This window comes from Chelon labrosus (genome assembly GCF_963514085.1).
Source record: "Chelon labrosus genome assembly, chromosome: 22".
NCBI lineage: Eukaryota > Metazoa > Chordata > Actinopteri > Mugiliformes > Mugilidae > Chelon > Chelon labrosus.
Genome location: NC_140355.1, coordinates 19789889 through 19808034, shown reverse-complemented (window position 1 = coordinate 19808034; position 18146 = coordinate 19789889). Strand labels below are relative to the sequence as shown.

Below are 18146 nucleotides of genomic sequence, written 5' to 3'. Positions count from 1 at the left end.
AAAGGAACAAATATTGCACAAGAACTCACAATATACAGAGGTGCAGAGGTTACGAATACATTAAAAGATTGGTGCTGTGGTGCATTTGGGTAGGAGGAGTCCGTGACTGAAATATGTAAACACAGCAAGTTATTGCACAGATTTTAAAGATGTTATGGTTTGTGTTGAGATTGTCCAGCGTACGCGTGGACTACCGGGAGCAGGCCTGGTCGTACGGCCTCACAGCTGCAGCAGGAAGGAAGGACCTGCGGTAGGTAACGCTCCTTCACACAGCACAGGTCTACTCACTAGTTCCACAGCCCCCACAGAAGACGGCTGATGCCTCCACAGAGTTAATTAAAGCTAACCTCAGCTTGTAGAGTCTGCTTTGGCTTTGCTTTATTGTAAAGTGCGCTAGCGTGGTCCAGTCCAGTTTTTTGTTCAGGTGAACATTAGATATAAGAAGGATGTCACATAGAAAAGCATACACACAAGTAAGTAAGTAAGTAAAGTGCTTTATTTGTCATTATACAATGTGGAAATGGAAATTACACGGTCGCATGGAGGGTTAGTCCTACGTCACTGTGGGCCAACGTGACGTGGAGTCGAGCACCCATGTTTTTTGATGACGCGAGGCACCAGCGCTAACCACTGTGCCACCAATATGTTATTAGGTCAAAGATACAGATCAGAAATAGTGGTTTTCTGGGTTTTTGAATATCTATGGCAACAAAAAAACAAAACAAAACAAAACAATAAATCAAGAGGGTGGCCAGTCATCATGCAACTCACCGGTTACTCACTCCTGTCTCATTAACTTCCCTATCTAATGTGTAACTTACCAATATTTCCTGCACGCTGAACTGCTGACATATTCAAATGAATTGTTTGCTGCAGTATTTTTACTTGCCCACTGCACATGTTGTCCTAATTCTGTGGGCCCATTGATTATCTAGCATAGCATAGCATAGCATAATTTAACTGAGCTTGGTGTAGCTTTCACCTGACATAGAATAGCATAAATCTGTTATTCGCTTAAAGACGTTATACAGAAATACAGAGGTTTTGTGGATCTGTTTTTCCTCTCCACTTTTTTATTGAGTCAGAAACTAATAAAGGCCATCACCTCGCAGCAGGAAGGTTGTGTTTTTGGAACTGCTGTGCTGTTTCCAGTGTGAAAGTTGAGTTTTCTGCAGACGCTCCGGTTTCATCCCACGATCCAAATATGTGCATGTTAGATTAACTGTTGATTCTGCTTTGCCCTTAGATGTGCATGAGAGTGTTAGTTGTTGCTCGTCTCTATCCGGGGTGTACAGCTGGGCTGGGTGACCCACTGCATCAGTTACAGATAACGGATGAAATGCTCCCAAAACTAAGCAAATAAACTAAGGGCGGCACCGTTCTTATTATTTTCCCAAATGTTATCCGAGTTGAGTTTTAAGAGTTGGTGGTTTGACACCATGCTTTAATAAAACATTCCCTCACTGGTTAGACGCTCCAGCCTCATTAACTAGCCTATATAATGTGTAACCTGCTAGTAATCACCTGCTAATGTGCAACTTGTTGCAACACACGTGAACGAATGACCCCAAACGTGTGGCAGCGACACACGGTCCATGTGCACGTGGAGGAAAAGAGGTAACTCCGCTGGTATGAAGTGATTTTAACGCGACCAGGAGAGGAACAGCTGTTTTCTCACTCTGTTTTGTTCAGTCGGCCACTATTTAATGCCGCCATAACATTATTCCTCCGTTTTAAACTCAACTGCATCAAATAACAAACATCCTCTCAAACGCAGTTCCGGCCGACAAGATCTCATCTGAAGTGGCTCCACGGCCTTCGTATCTAGGGAGGAAGGAGATATTTGGGCGAGGCTGGGTTCATTTAATGAACAAACAAACAGATAAACAAACAGAGCCAAGCAGCTAGTGTGCACACAAATCACAGGCCTGCCACTCGGTCGCACAGTGGTGTGATTGAAAGGAAGGATTGAGCAACTCCTCGACACATTTAGAGTAAACGTCTGGCCGTATGTCTCACTGCTCATTCAGCAAGTCCTCAGAAGACGCGCTATTATGAAATATACATCCGTGATTAGTCTAATATCTTGTGACCAGAGGCATGATAGGCATGACTGCACAGCAGGGAGCACATAGTGTAGGCGAGTTTACTGTAATCTGTGATTCAGCTGGTGCAGCTGAATTAAACACTGGCGATGACCGCTGCAGCCAAACATGCAGAGAAAAAAAATATTGACTTCCCAGTTCACACACAAGCAACTGTTTACTTCACTGCTTCAGCGGGATGCGGTGAAGCTTCAAGCTCCAAACGGACAAAAAAGACAATAATAAGAGTGTCTGGAGCCAAAAAAAAAAAGGGGAAACACAAATAGAAGAAGACAATCAGACAGTACGGTTGCGCAACACACGCAACTTATCTGCTCCTGCCGAAGTTAAAACATATGTTTCAATTAGAACTGTCTAGGAAATCTGTAGCTGTATCTTCCACTCGGAGCACATCCTGCGCTCCTCCTTCTGAGGTCGCCGGCTACGTGCACAAAAACAGGAAGTGTATGATTGAGTTATTTGGAGGCTTATCCTGAGCAAGTCTGTATTTATGGCCGCTGGGTTGATTAGTTCAAACTGTGAGCAAAAACAAATATCTGTACAATCTATCAGTTTCGCCAGTGAAAGAGGTTGTAGTGGCTGGAGGCTCTGTGCGTCAGGAGGCATTTGCATATCCTGTGTGGGAGCTGTGTGATGGCCTGTGTCTGTGTGTTTGTATATCTGTAGGTGTTTGCGTAGCAGATGGTGGTGAGTTTTTTTTTTTTTTTTTTTTCACAGAAATGACCTGCAGAGGAAAAGGCAGAAAAAATAAAGGGAAGGGAAACCTTCCTGAGCGTCAGAATCTTATCTTGTGACGCCTGCTGGGTATTGTTTCACTTGCTGTTTAGGAAGGTTAACGAGAAAAAGAAAAAAAAAAACGTCAAGGAGCTTTAACTGATGCTGTTGTTCGGGGGTTACTGGACTGAATCAACAGCAACACAAAAGGTCTTGTCTCACCGCAGCGTTACTCTTACGTAAGTTCTGTTATTTATCGAGATTTCATTTCCTAATTTATTAAAAGGACTAATAGTGGCATTGAGGCCTCAGAGCAGGAAACAGGAGAGCTGTGTTAAGTTGGATCCACATTCTCTGAGCAGCAGGAACATGTGACCTTGCATCACCCCAGCTACTTTATTCGAGATAAGACATGCTAGGTCATCAAGCTGAGTTTCATCTTTTATCTGTGGCAGTCATGCACCGTGAGTCAGTGCCTTCCTGAGTTAAGACAACAGTAACAACATTTGTAAAGGAGGCTGATCTGGCTCCAGCGTACACTCTGTACAAAGCTTTCTCCAAGATCTTCTAATGACAACAACAACAACAGCCAGAGGGTATGGACTGCTTGTTTTTACAGTCAAAGGTGAAAGTTCACAATGTGAATTTGCTGCGCTGAGATGCGAGGCCGCGGCCTGACACAGGAGCTGATGACACTGTTTATCCTCCTCTCATCTGTGTGGAGGATCGGAGCATGACATTGGTTCGGTATCCAGTCATTCTCCTTCTCACGCATACGTCCACAAGTGGCTTGAACGCACATTAGCGTGAGTGGCGTTATACGATGCAAAAGGCACCAACAAAGGGACTGGACTCACAGCGGCAAGAATCAATGTTTTCATACGGACACATCACAAGACTACTTGAAACGGGGCGTTTGCGGGAAAAGAATTATCCACCGGGGTGTAAAATTACTTTTCGGATTCTTCTGGTTCTCTGTCACTGCTTTCATCTGTGCCCTTTTGGGTAACATCAGTGAACTGATTCAAGTAAAACAAGACAAAGAAGCACATCCTTGCTAAATATTCAGTAAGGATGTACTTAGGTACAAAATGCATGCTAACAACGACAAGATACTGATGGTATGCAAGCATGTTAGCATGGAAACATTTGCTTGACTAGCACGAAAGATAAGCGATCTCATGGTGGTGCCAATTGATAGCCTTTTTAAATTTATTAATGCAAATAATCATGCACCAAATTGTGTGGAAATCCATACGATAGTTGTTCAATATTTCGATATTTCACTTAAACTCAACGTGGCGGCATTTGTTAAAAAAGCCAGGGGATCATACCAACAGGCCTATACTGTTGCTAACATGGCTAAAGCCTCTAAGAAACCTTTCCAGTCAAAGTTAGCGCTGGATCAGTGGTGGAGACCAAAAATAGAGCAAAAAATCTGTAGCTGAAAGGTCATTACAGGAGGAAATTAACTTTAAGTTACCAGCTTGTGGTCTGCAGCATAAAGTGGAGACCCAAAGGCAATGTTAAAAAAAGGTTTATTTAGATAAAACTACATAAAAAGGAACAAACAGCCCAAGATAAATGCATCTACGTTGTACGCAGAGTCTATTATGCAGAGCATAACGCTATAACTGGTGTAGACATCTACATCTAGGCTACACTCAGCGGGATCCGAGATAAAAACACATAGCATGTGTTAGGTTAGCCCTGGATCAGTGGTGGCTACCAAAACCAGAGCAAAAACTGACTTATACATTCAAAGGTGAGGCAGAAAACAACCCAACATGACAATTAATTAAATCTGCTCCACAGTTACTAGACGTGTGAAGTAGACACATGTTGGGTTACAAGTCTGCACTACCAGCTGGTTAATTGGTGATAAAATGGGTAACAGCACGTTAATCAGTTGCAGGGCGCACAGTTGCAAGTCATTACCGTGCTGTGGTCTGTAAAACACAGTGGAGATCTGACAGCAATGCTAAAAAGCTAAATTGTGCAAAGCTAAGCAACAAGCTAACCACCATGGTGAGCTTAAGCAAAAGAAAACGAGGAATTTTGAATTTTTTTAACAGTGAAGTAGTAGTAGTAGTAGTAGTAGTAGTAGTAGATGTGACATGTGACCATAAACCCAATTTAACCGTCTACATTACACTCAATGTGAGCTAACTACCTATGCTAGCATGCTAACAGGCTCACATTGACGATGCTAACTTGGCTAAATGCGCTGCTAGCAAGAGTGTAACCTATATGCTGTCATGACTTTTACCATTTAACACCTAAGCCTCAAAATGATTTGTGAGTTATTTTGTCTATTTTTCCATAATATACTTTACTAACTTTAAATATCGAGCAGTTATTTACAGTTCACTGGCCGTTATATGAGTTTCAAGTTCAGTTACCGTAATGACACCTTACTGGCTGTAAAGCGCAACATATTGGCTTTCAGAAACCGTTGGAATTTTTCCGGTGACGCAAACCGTGACGTATTACGGTAATCCAAAGTGCGCTTGCGCAAACGTGCCACTTCCGGATTTAAAAGGTTATTTATACAGTCTATGGGTTAAATCTGTTAACAGGCCATTCTTTTAGTGTGATGAAATAAAATATTATTATCAATTATATATAAAAATGATGCAATTCCAGGTAATCTTTAAAATGGTTTTAAAATAGTTTCTTCAAACAGTATATGATCCAAGCTGAGTCCTCAGTAATAAAGGATGTTTTTTCAAAGAGTACCTCTGAGTGTCCTTAAAACAATGACCCCTTAGTACCAATGAGAAAAAACAAAAAAAGAAATCAACTCATGCCAAGTTCCTAAAGTCATCTGACAAAAGAAGACAGATGGCGTGGGAGTTCCTGGCAAAATATACTGGAAATATACTGTCAAGTGTCTTATTGTCAGACCAGTTAACACTTCCTAACTCACACAGTTTGAGGTGTTTGCTTTTAAGCTGGAAACAAAAAAGAAAAGAAAGGTGGGGTTAAAAGTCGGCCTGATGAGAGAAAGCAAAGGCGCGGGAGAGAGCAAGCGGTGGCATGAGAGGAAAAGCTTCCCGGCTGGTTTTGTCTGGTTGAAGTTGGCTGTATATTAACACGGTGGATTATGGCCGGGTGAGGAATGCTTGTATTTGTTGAAACCCTTTGGAGGTGATGTCATCAGTACTTTCCCTGGCACCACCTGGGCAGGATCCACAGGAGGGGCCCCGGCGGTGGGAAGGAGCAGGAGCAGCAGTGATCATGCCGCTGCTGTAATGTGGCCTGATTAGTCACCTGATTCTGCTTTTCTTTTTTCTTTTTTTCGCTCGAGCATTTTTTCGACAGACGGCAGGCTTCAGTCAGCAGGGCTACAGATTAGCTGCCGGGTGAACTGTGTAAACACGCTGACAAATGTGTGTGTTTGTGTGAGCCACGCACTGGAATGTGAGTGGGTGTCAGTGTCTGTATTCTTTTGTTTACGCTGTGATTTAGGAGAGAAAAGCCTTGAATAAATAACACACACACCGATCAGCCATAACATTATGACCCTTGAGTCTTCATCCGTGAGATTTTTATTTTTTTTTTTCATTTCCTGTAGCTAACAGCATAAACAACTGTAAAAACACTTGAATATATATATATATATATATACACACAGATCAGGCATAACATTATGACCACCTTCCTAATATTGTGCAGGTCTCCCTTGTGCCTCCAAGTGACTCATCAGAGAATGGACATGGGCCTTCTGAGGGTGTCCTGTGGTGTCTGGCAACAGGATTTTGTTAGTGGGGGGGCCTTTGAGGGGAGGGGCCTCTGTGGATCATCCCACAGATACTTGATCAGTTTGAGATCTAGTGAATTTGGCACCTTGTGCTGTTCTTCATGTTTTTTTGTTGTTGTTCCTAAAGCGTTTTTGTGGCTGCTGCCATCAAGGAGTGTCATTGCTATGGGGTGGGGGTGCCTGGTCTGGTCTAGGTGGGTGCTACATGTCTAAGTAACATCCACACCAATGAATGCCAGGTCCAAAAGTTTCCCTGCAGAACTTTGTATCGTGACAACACGGTCAGTGATATTTGCTGTACGTCTCCTGCCAGTAGTCATAATGTTACGCCTGATCTGTGTACCCGAGGAGCGGCATTTGCGTCTGAAAGGGACAGAAAGCGAGACACTGTGGTCTGAGGAGCTTTGGCAGAAAGCGAGCGCGTTGGAAAAAGAGAGTGAGAGGGAATTAAAGGAGGACTCGTGGCAGAACCACAGTGCTGATGTTAGCTGTCTGATCCACTGAGAGACAGTTGGCAGCCGACTGTCTACCAGCCGCAAATGTACAGTAATTTAAAGCATGCGACGTGACGCCGTACCCTGTGAGCCGGGGCTGCAGCCCCCCCACCCAACCACCCAACCGCCCACTCACTCTCTCTTTCTCTCTCACACACACACACACTGAAGCAATACACTCTGTAAAAGCAACAAATGCACCGAGAGCTCCATTCCACGTGATGCAATTATTCACAGTTCCATGGCAAATTTTGGCTGAGGGTAATCTCATAACTAAATGGCATGGCGCCGTTTGCAAAGAAGAAGAAGAAGAAGAAGGGGGAGAAAAAAAAAAAAGGATTTTCTAAACAACTGTAAGGAATTCATCTCACTGCCGTCGGTGGCTTGGATTTACTGCGCCCAGAGTTCATAACAAAGTGCGGCAATTACAATACACTCGCAGGCAGTTGTGTGCGAGCGAGATTCACTGCCTCAGTCAATTAAAGCCTGGCAGTAACTTCTGTTTGAGGGTATTTAGAAGAAGATTCCTCTCGCTCTCGCCATCTGAACTGAGCTAAGGAGAAAGGAAGCGTAGCTGCCGCACATAAACAGACTGGGAACCTGAAAGACTGAGACAGAGAACAGTTGAGAGCTGGTGAAAGGAAAACAAGATTCCAACTTTTGTAGGTTAGTTCTCATGAGCTTCACATGACTTGCATTTAGCCCCTCTCTCTCTCGCCCCCCCCCCCCCTCTTCATTCCCTGCTTTTCTCCCTCTGTGCTAAGCGCTCGCCCTCCCTCCCTCCCTTCTTTCCTCCGCCACTTCCCACCCTGCAACCCCCCTCCCCATCCCCACTCTGTCTCTCTCTCTCTCTCCTCTCGCAGCACATAGACTTCCTGTGTGTCCTGGCCTGAATGGTATGCGCATGGAGTGGGTGTCTGGGAGGCCTTTCATCCGGCATGGAAAGAAAAGAGAAGTCAAGAGAGAGGGTGAAAAAAAAAGAAAGTGAGAGAAGAGAGTCATCTTTAATCCGTTTGAGTCAGAGCAGTTGTCCAGAGGCGAGCGGGGTGGGGCGTATTAGAAGGGGCGAGAGGGCTCGGGCCGTGCCAGGGATATGTGTGTGTGTGTGTGTGTGTGTGTGTGTGTGTGCAGTGTGTCTGGAGGGGAAGAGGGAGGCCTGCCCGGGAGAGAGAGCCTGCAGCCGCTTGAGTCCTTCCCGGGACAGATGACATCCGGCCCGGGACACGGTTCGCATGGCTGGGTGTCGATGCTAAACCAGAATAGATAAAAATTAACTCAGCATTCATGCTATGCCGTGGGAAGAAGGAGGGCTAATGCAACGCATATCAAGCAGAAACCGCAAGCGACAGAACGACAATTGGAATCCGAGTCTCGCGGCCTCTCGGGTGAGCGTTGTCAGACGGGGTGTAGCTGGCTGCAGGGTGCCAGGCCTCAATGGACACACACAAGTCCGAGAGGAGGCCTCATGTCATGGAAACAACCTACATTTGTGTGTGTGTTTGTGTGCACATGCGCACACGGTGAATGTCAAGGCATGCCCAGACAAGATAACCTTTAATAAGAAGTCAGCGCACAGTGCCACCTGCTGTTTGGATCCGAGTTGGCTCCCCTTGTCCTGTTGGAACATAGAAGTTTAGAAAATATTTTAATTGTAATGCTCAAATTGTTGGTTTTATTTACATTTGTGATTATAATGAGCTAAAATAAGAATAAATATATTCTCGGCTCCACCGTGTTCAGCTGACAGCGTGTTCATTCTGCTTCTGTTAAAACACCGGAGGCGTCAGATCTCCGTGTCGTGAGTTGAACAGCTTTACATATTCATTATTTGAAGAAACTACAGTTAATATCGTCGAGCTGTGAAGGACACATGATTCACAGCTCCCAGAGTTTGAGACACAGTTATAATTTTACATAATTAGCCTGCTTCTGTATGTTAAACAGCAACGTTAATATGCACATGCAGAAGGAGGATTTATAAAGGTTCAAAATGATTAATGTTATGATACGATATGAATTAATTTACTTCACTGTTAGATTTATAGTCTCAGCCTAGAGCAGCATCTGGCTCCATGTGTGTGCTGCATCTTTTAGGCTAAAGTTTTATATTTATTTATTTGTTTATTCCTGGGCATCTATTTGCTCTGACATACACCGATCAGGCATAACATTATGACCACTGACAGGAGAAGTAAATAACATCGACCATCTTGTGACTATTCAGTGTTCTGCTGGGAAACTTTTGGACCTGGCATTCATTGGTGTGGATGTTACTTAGACATGTAGCACCCACCTAGACCAGACCAGACACCCCCACCCCATAGCAATGACACTCCTTGATGGCAGCAGCCACAAAAACGCTGTCTTAACTAATGCGAAGATGTTTATTAGTAGACAGGATGTGAGAGAAATGGATGGAGGGATGAAAAGGGTTGAGGATATGGGATGAAAAGAGTCAAAAGGGATGTGATGAAAATGCTTGGAGGGGATGAGATGAAACTGGTCGAGGGGATGGGATGAAAACCGTTGAGGGGATGGGATGAAACGTGTAGGAGGGAATGGGATGAAAAGGATCAGAGGGGATGCTATGAAACTGGCCGACACAGTCTGACACAGGCATACACACAAAAATGGTTTAGAAAAAACACGAAGAACTGATCAAGTATCTGTAGGATGATCCACAGAGGCCCCTCCCCTCAAAGGCCCCCAACTAACAACATTCTGTTGCCAGACACCACAGGACACCCTCAGAAGGCCCATGTCCATTCTCTGATGAGTCACGACTGTTGTTGGAGGCACAAGGGAGACCTACACAATATTAGGAAAGTGGTCATAATGTTATGCCTGATCTGTGTAGAGCCGGTTGCTCTTTTCATGCAATTAAAAAACAGATGAGTGCACTTCGGACTTATTTTTCTCTCCTAATGGACGGGGGTGGTTCTCAGAATATGAATTCTAATTACTTTAGTGAACCTTGTCTTTTGACTTCCACTGTCAGCTGTTCTGACTCAGCTTTAGCATTAATTAGCAAATGCTACCAAGCTAGCTTTCCAACCTGACACAGTGACATAGCATCGATGTGCCTCACAGAGCTGTAGTAGCGTGGCTGTACACTCTTGGTCACTCTAGTTTCTTGCTGATCTCATTCATAACTGAAATCTTTGAGAGTTAAAGCACTAAAGTACTTTACTAAAGTAAAGTACTAGTCGAAAAATAACCTGAAATGAAACTTGTAGTCTTTCACTGCATATTTATTTCAACACAATACAGCATGTACAGTTTCAAAATGGCTTTTAAAAACAAAAGAATGAAAGAAAGGAATCAAGAACCGGGCATCAGGGAACATCACCAGCGCTAAGCACTATGGCTGTCACACTTTTCCTACCTTTTCTTAACACTAACATTCATATAGCGCAAATGTTCAATAAAATATATTAAAATGTTTTTTTTTTTTTTAAGATTAAAACACACACAGATGCAATAAATCATACAGGTATAAATACTGAGAATGAGGATTATGAGAATTAGATTTAAAGTCGTAGAAGAAGAAGAAACAACCAAAAGAACACAGTAGTAATAAAGATCCAAATGAACAGACTTAATTCTACATACACTGATCAGGCATAACATTATGACCACCTTCCTAATATTGTGTAGAATCATCAGAGAATGGACATGGGCCTTCTGAGGGTGTCCTGTGGTGTCTGGCAACAGAATATTGTTAGTGGGGGGGGGGGGGCCCTTGAGGAGAGGGGCCTCTGTGGATCATCCCACAGATACTTGATCAGTTTGGGATCTAGTGAAGTTGGGGGCCAGGTCAACACCTTGTGCTGTTCTTCATGTTTTTTGGAGTTGTTCTTAAAGTGTGTGTTCCTGTGTCAGGCTGCATCCTGCTGGGGATGGCTGCTGCCATCAAGGAGTGTCATTGCTATGGGGTGGCATTCCACACCAATGAATACCAGGTCTAAAAGTTTCCCAGCAGAACGTGGAATTGTCACAGGATGGTCAATGTTATTCACTCCTCCCGTCAGTGGTCATAATGTTGTGGCTGATCGGTGTAAGTAACAATCAATTTCTTTTCTTTTTTTTTTTCAAAAGCAATGCAGACCTTAAGATAGTTAGGCTGGGGGGAACACACATCACACCACAGTCTGTAGAAGCGGTAGCACAAGGCTGAGTTTTCCATATAATTTTCTGAATTTAAACCCACTTCCCTTCACTCTCTCTCGCTCTCTCTCTCTCTCTCTCTCTCAGAGTCATTGAGTTTATGTAAAGGACATCGACAGACACACCGAGCGTCCTCATGTGACAGATGGTGAGATCATCTTTAGTCGGCTCAGTGTCGCTGCAAGTTCCTGGCGTCGGAGATAACAGGTTTAAATGCTTCAGTATTCTCAGGAAACACCTCCGCAGCGCACGGCGACGAACAATACAGCTTTGCATATAACATATTTTTATATGAAGTATGATAATAATAAAAACATTCTGGTCACACTTAATGATGACACAAAACCCACACGAAGAAAGAGGCACGGTTAGTCGGAAAACTGATTTTTGTGACGCACGACACGGAGTAAAGCTTATCAGTTTCCCTTTTTTCATTTTATATGTGAGTGTGTGTGTGTGTGCAGGAGAGAGAGGGAGGCTGGCTTGCAAAGGAAAACAAATCCTGCACAGAATGTGATCAATAATAGTAAGATAGGAGGTATGCGGGGATATGGAGTGGACTCCCTGGGAACAGAAAGTGAGTTTGGCAGCGCAGCACCTCGCCGTCGAAGCCCAGAGAAGTCAAGACATGTGTCGAGTCCTTCTGCCAAAAAAAAGATGAATTTGCAGAAACCAAATCCGAATGTGTTCATAAAATCTTTACGAGGTGGCGGCATAAATCACGATGTTTGTAGTAAGATGTGCATAGCGAGGCCTACTTCCCTTCCCTTTCTAGGAATCGAGGAGACTCTGAAGATGACGAACGCGGGAGGAGGAGATGACAGAACCTTTGTGACTTCGATGAGGAAAAGTGGCCTCTGTCCGCTGGCAGGTGTTCCGCGGGACGGACGTGGCGCCGGGACAACATTTCCATCAGCCCCGCTCATTAAATGCATCTGGTAATTTGGTTGCTCAGTGGACCATCAGCTTCCCTGCATCTACTGCCGCATTCTGATCCTCTCTACTCAGTGGGAAGGTTGTCAAGAGGAATTCTGCTGGTTCAACCTTCTCTTTTTTCGTCTTGGTACACTTTCAAGGTTCAGGACAGACGAACAGCACCAGAGGAAAAAGTTCTCTTCAGTCAAAGCCCCGTCTTTGCCTTTATTTCTCATTAATTCCTTTTAAACTGTCTTTAATGAATTCTCCCGGCTTTGATTAATTTCTTTTTTTTTCCTCCAGTACATTCCTCCAAGAAGTCTCTGTACTCAGCTGCAGTGGACATTTCTTGAGCTCAGACACATCTGTAAATTCAATAAAAAAAAAAGTTAAAGACGGTCAGAAATCGTTGCCACACAGGCGCTTGTAGAGGATACGGGACGTTTTCTCTGCTTCAGCAGAAGTCATTTTCGAGGAGTCAGGTAATAGGCCGGGAAGCAGTCTCTTGACTCCTCTCTTTTGAAAGCAATTATTGTAGTTTTTCTTCCAAGAAAAGCAAAGTTTGGCACCATTCACTCCCATGCCAGCGGCCTCCCGTATACCAGACCTTGGATAGGTGTAGCTTTCAGGTGGAACTGTGGGAGAGACTGGACTCTGGGAGTCGGCACGCTAAGTGTTGTGCTGGAAAATCTTGTGCATGTGTTATTGGAAGCTACAGCGGCTGAAGAAAGAAGTCAAAAAGTCACTGTGCTGTCTGTAAAACTCTCAGTCTCTCATGATTCTTTTATAATCCTCCCTTTCTCCGCCGGAAATAAAATATATTAGCAATTTCAGGGTTCATCTAAGTCGTTTCTTCAGAATAGAATGGTTCATTGGTGGAAATCTGCTTCATTAGCAGCTATGCTAACGACTGCTATCATTAGCTCAAGAGGTTATACTGTATTAGATCGCCTTATGACCTGCCTGCAGCCAGAATTATGAAAACATAATCTTGGATGACAAGGGTCAAACTATTCTTTAGGGTCTGCTTCTCCACTTTAAAAAGAGCTTGAAGGATCTGTATGATGGAGCTCCCATTAATAAAAGACAAGACTGTTGCCTGTATAGTTAGTAAAGCTTAAGTGTTAAATATATTAATATTTAGTTCTAGAGTCTCAGGTTTGGCTAAATCAGTAAATTGAGAAAACGCATATCTATAACGGTTTATCTACACTGAAGGAAATCATTAGTTGCACCACAAGTTACATCAACCCGATCAAATATAGATCACAAGCTCCACCGTGCTGTTAGCTGTATTGTACATGCTCAGTTAAAGCTTAGATCCCAGAGCGGTCATCTGTTTAAGTGTTTAATCTAACTCAGCATGTGACAACTAGAGGTCTCCACGTGAGTCAGTCTCCTCCAGGCAGAAATGTATTCCAAGTCTCGGCCTTTTCACAGAGTGACCCTTTTAGCCCATAGCATACACACGGGGGGTTTCAAGAAACGCAGACATCCTCAAGGATTCGCTTTCTCAATATCGAGCCAACTTGAGAAAATCAATCTGCATCCTTGAAAAACATTTTGGGGAATTCCCTTATTTGCATTGCTGCTAAGAATTAAAAGAGGAGGCCACTCTCTGTCTGTTAAAAAGAAAGTTCTGAGCCAGCAGTTGGTTAGCTTAGCTTAGCTTAGCTTAGCATAAAGACTGGAAACAGGATGAGGTGATAGCGCCACGTAAACCATTGACTCTATTCAGTATAAAGATGGACATACGCTCTGTGACGGCACCCATACGTTTTCTGAAAAGTGGTTTTGAAGCCCAGTAAGGGAGACTCTGGCCACCGCCATCTTGGCAGCGTCTGACTCCACCTAACACCTGGTTAAATCACAAATGGTCAAAGAGGTGGGAGTGTAAGTGGACCGGGCTAGCAACTTGACATGGCAGCAACCTGTCACTCAAATATGCCACGCCCTTAACAGGCATAAAGCATTGATAAAATTTAAACAGGCGAGTTATATAAGAAACTCTCCACCCATACAGTTGTTATGAATGAAGAAATCAGCTATAGAGACCAAACCGGTTATTGTATCAGGCAGGTAACCATGTTTACTTGTGCTGGACATTTTAGCATTGAGCTCGGGACTGATTCAATTTTAGTGCCAGGCTCATGTGGCCATTTGTAGTTTTGGCATTTATGAATTAGCTTAATTATTTTGCTGCAGAGGTTGCTATCTGATTCAAACATAGACTGTATATAAATATGGACTATGCGTCCCCACTTCTGTGCAAAGGCCAAACTGACGGTATTTTCCTGGGGATACGGGAATGACCCGACCATACTTCCTCCAGACTCACTCAAGGAAATGTTGGATTATACACTTTGCTTATTTATTTATGTATTTTTTCCCAACTCTCATGGTCCTACAGGACTGCTTTACAGAGCAGTTGGCATGGCAACTTGTAGCTATCGTGATGTCACATCGTGTTACTATAGCGTCAAATAATTAATTAGAACGAAACTTAGAAAAATGGACACTTGAACATGCATCAGTATTATATTAACTACCTAAAATGACAGAAACCATCCTTAGAAAAAAAATTATTTGACCAAGTCCCATCTGCTAACATGGAGGGGGTGGAGCTTATGAGCAGTACTGCAGCCAGCCACCAGGGGGAGCTCTACTTGCTTTGGCTTCACTTTAAAGGAACTGTTTCCGCTGTTAATTTTTACATACTCTATGGATTCAAACCCGCATCATACCCATATTTTTATGCTAAGCTAAGCTAATATCTGAAAAGAAGCCTTCTTGGTCCTACTCTTGGAGTTTTTTTGTTGGTCAATTAGCTACGAACTACCACCGAACCACAAACGTTGTGTTCTTTGACATCTTTTTGAGAATATCACTTTATTTAGGTCTCGGTTTCATCTCTTATAATTGCACAGTTTTAATAATTTCGCCACTGTACCTGCAGATGAAAAGAGAGCGCTAACACAGAGTTCAACACAAAGTCACTTTATTAAGTTTAGAGGCAGGAGGAGCAACTGAATGTCGGGATCGTCCTGACCGAGATATCTTTATCAAGCGGGCGAGGAGAGCGAGCGTTGTCGAGGCGTTTCCAAATATTGACGTCCGGGTTATTTGACGGTCCGGGCGACCCCGAGGAAGGCAGCTCCAGTCAAGCCACACGTCAATTGTCAAATTTTAAATTAAAAAATCAAGAAAGAAATGAAGTCCCGGGTGGGGAGGGCGAGGGGGAGGGGGGGTCTTGAAAGTACACACTACTTCACCAGAGCTAGCACTTTGCAGGGTATGTAATGTTCCCACTCATCACACAGCGAAACATTAATTTTCCTCCAAATTAAGCAGATATATAGACATTAAGGGGACGCGTTGCCAGATGAGACACAGATCAGCCGGGTTAGTTATCCTCCTCTGCAGTCTTAATGATAATGTCCATGTCTGGGCTGAGGATGTTCATGTGTGCACGAGGGTGATCCTTAAAATGTGATCCATGTGATTCATGTCAGTGTGAATGCATTTAGCATGTGGACATCATTAGGTCCCTTTAAAACACTAAAATCACTGTAGACACTCTTGCTTACTGTCTCTCACGGTATGGACAGGACAGGATGTTCTGACCACATTAATTCATTCGTTGCTTCCTGTTTTTTTTTTGTTTTTGTTTTTTAAATCTAACTCCAGCAGAAACGTCAGAGACACAGAAAGCAGAAAAAGATTTTAAAAATGACAAAATAATGACGTTACACTTAACATTTCCACAGCCCGGTGGACTGTCTGAGGGCACATCCAATCCTGGGATGGTTCATTGGCAGTCTGTTTAACACGGCGCTCCGTCCTCCACCGAGAGTCGTCTTCACACGGACAATTAGTCTCCTTGAGTACAGGTTATCAGTCCTCGGATGTGTCGGGAGTTGACATTTCTCTTTCAAAGACGAGCGCGGGCCGTACTTAGCCCCGTTCAAAATCTGCAGATGCCTGTCAACAACATAAACTGTTCTGTCTTTATGAGCCATTTGGTTTAGCGGAGGTGTTCCTTTAGTAACAGTCCAAACTTGAGCTTCCCTGCTGTCCACTTTCTCCTCCTCTCTAAAGGTTAGCTAGTACACCTGATCGTCAGCGTTCATGCAGTAAAAGGTCCATCATTATTTGCTGCAGATCTGCCCTACCCAAGTTTTGTGAATTCAGAGTCCCTCTCGTCTTTGCTGCAGCCCAAGGTAACCGCTCTGGATGACTGGACCTTGCCGATCTCCTCGAGGGCGCTCGCCAGAGAGTCCAGGTCTCCCGAGTCCTGGTGCTGGGCTTCCCACAGACTCAGAATCACTGATGATGGGCTCTCCTGACATGCAAAGTAGCAGAGGTTCCTACAGGCCAGGGAGAATTGAATATTGTATTAGAGGGTGGTGGAGTGTTTTGCATGGCAATGAGTAACAAAGGAGTGCTTGGGTAATGAAGTGATTGCTTTGCTGTTGTTATTATGATAGGAAGGCGAATGAATAAACAATTTCAAAGCGGTGATTATGTGATTTAGTGCTGCACCTAAATAAAGGTGGAAGAACGCTTTAGAATCAGAGGGGCACTGGACCTCCCCTTTAGTCAAGTTAGCTGAATTTAGCATCCATCAGAGGGGCAACTGGTGGCAACACATTAAACAATCCAGTTAAAATTACCTTAGATACCAGCACCTGCAGCATAATGGCAGCCACACATACACAGATCAGGCATAACATTATGACCACCTTCCTGCTATTGTGTAGGTCTCCCTTGTGCCTCCAAGTGGCTCATCAGAGAATGGACATGGGCCTTCTGAGGGTGTCCTGTGGTGTCTGGCAACAGGATGTTGTTAGTGGGGGGGGGCTTTGAGGGGAGGGGCCTCTGTGGATCATCCCACAGATACTTGATCAGTTCGGGATCTAGTGAATTTGGAGGCCAGGTCAACCCCTTGTGCTGTTCTTCATGTTTTTTTGAGTTGTTCCTAAAGCGTTTTTGTGTGTGTGTCTGTGCCAGGCTGCTGCCATCAAGGAGTGTCATTGCTATGGGGTGGGGGTGCCTGGTCTGGTCTAGGTGGGTGCTACATGTCTGAGTAACATCCACACCAATGAATGCCAGGTCCAAAAGATTCGCAGAGGAACATTGAATTGTCAAAAGATGGTCAATGTTATTTACTTCTCCTGTCAGTGGTCTTAATGTTGTGGCTGATCGATGTATACTTGTACACAGTGTCTCTGGGTCATTTATAAGCTTAGAAATTTAATTCAGATGTCTTTATTTGTTGGTGCTTTTTCGTTTTAAGTTTAATTCAAGAGTCTATAGACCCCCCCCCCCCCCCCCCGCATCTGAGCATCACATCACACTTTCGACTGCAGCCAACAGAGCTGTGCTGTCACCAGATAAAACTTGTATGCACGAGTGTTAAACTCCTGAAGGTGAGCACAGAGAAACTTCCCCTCCTTCTGCAGACGGACGTGAAAACAGCTTTGTAGTGTCAAACGTTTCACATGCATCACAGTGAAGGTCAGAATAAAAGTAAACTAACAATAAGTAAGCACGGTTTAGAGAAGAGTGGCTTTAGAAAATGTTGTCTTTTAAAGGTTGTTTGATAGAATTAAGATTATTTTCCAGAAAAATAACCTTTGCAATCTATTGTTAAAAAAATAAATAAAATGACTAATCTATTAAATAGACCTAAGATCTGTCAAATGAACTGATTTTCTTCCTCTGCTGTTGTTATACCACCTCTCCAACAGAGGGCACTGTTTCATTACAATCTGATTCCCCTTTGTTGCCTTCTCTCTCTCTCTCCCCTTCTCCTCCCTCACGCCGTATGATTATGTTCCCACACACTCTGAGAAATAATTACAAAAATCAGCTTAACTAGGTGGAGACATTTCCATTACATGCCTCTTGGTGTGTTCAGCTGGGCTGAGAAAGCCTCTGAAATCCTTCCCCCAATTCTCAGTCACAGATGTTTGTTCTCTCACGAAG

General features: G+C 43.7%; 1 protein-coding gene across 1 annotated transcript in view; it reads right to left on the bottom strand.

Annotated features, from left to right (window-relative positions):
• Positions 1 to 15415: 15415 nt before the first annotated feature.
• Positions 15416 to 18146, bottom strand: part of LOC311507901 (netrin receptor UNC5D-like) — a gene marked incomplete at its 5' end in the record, with an annotated part of 75059 nt that continues 72328 nt past the window's right edge. Inside the window, one exon of the mRNA XM_084572445.1 lies at positions 15416 to 16525. Within this exon, the coding sequence (XP_084428571.1) occupies positions 16327 to 16525 (199 nt within the window). The 3' untranslated portion in view covers positions 15416 to 16326. The remainder of the gene's footprint in view (positions 16526 to 18146) is intronic.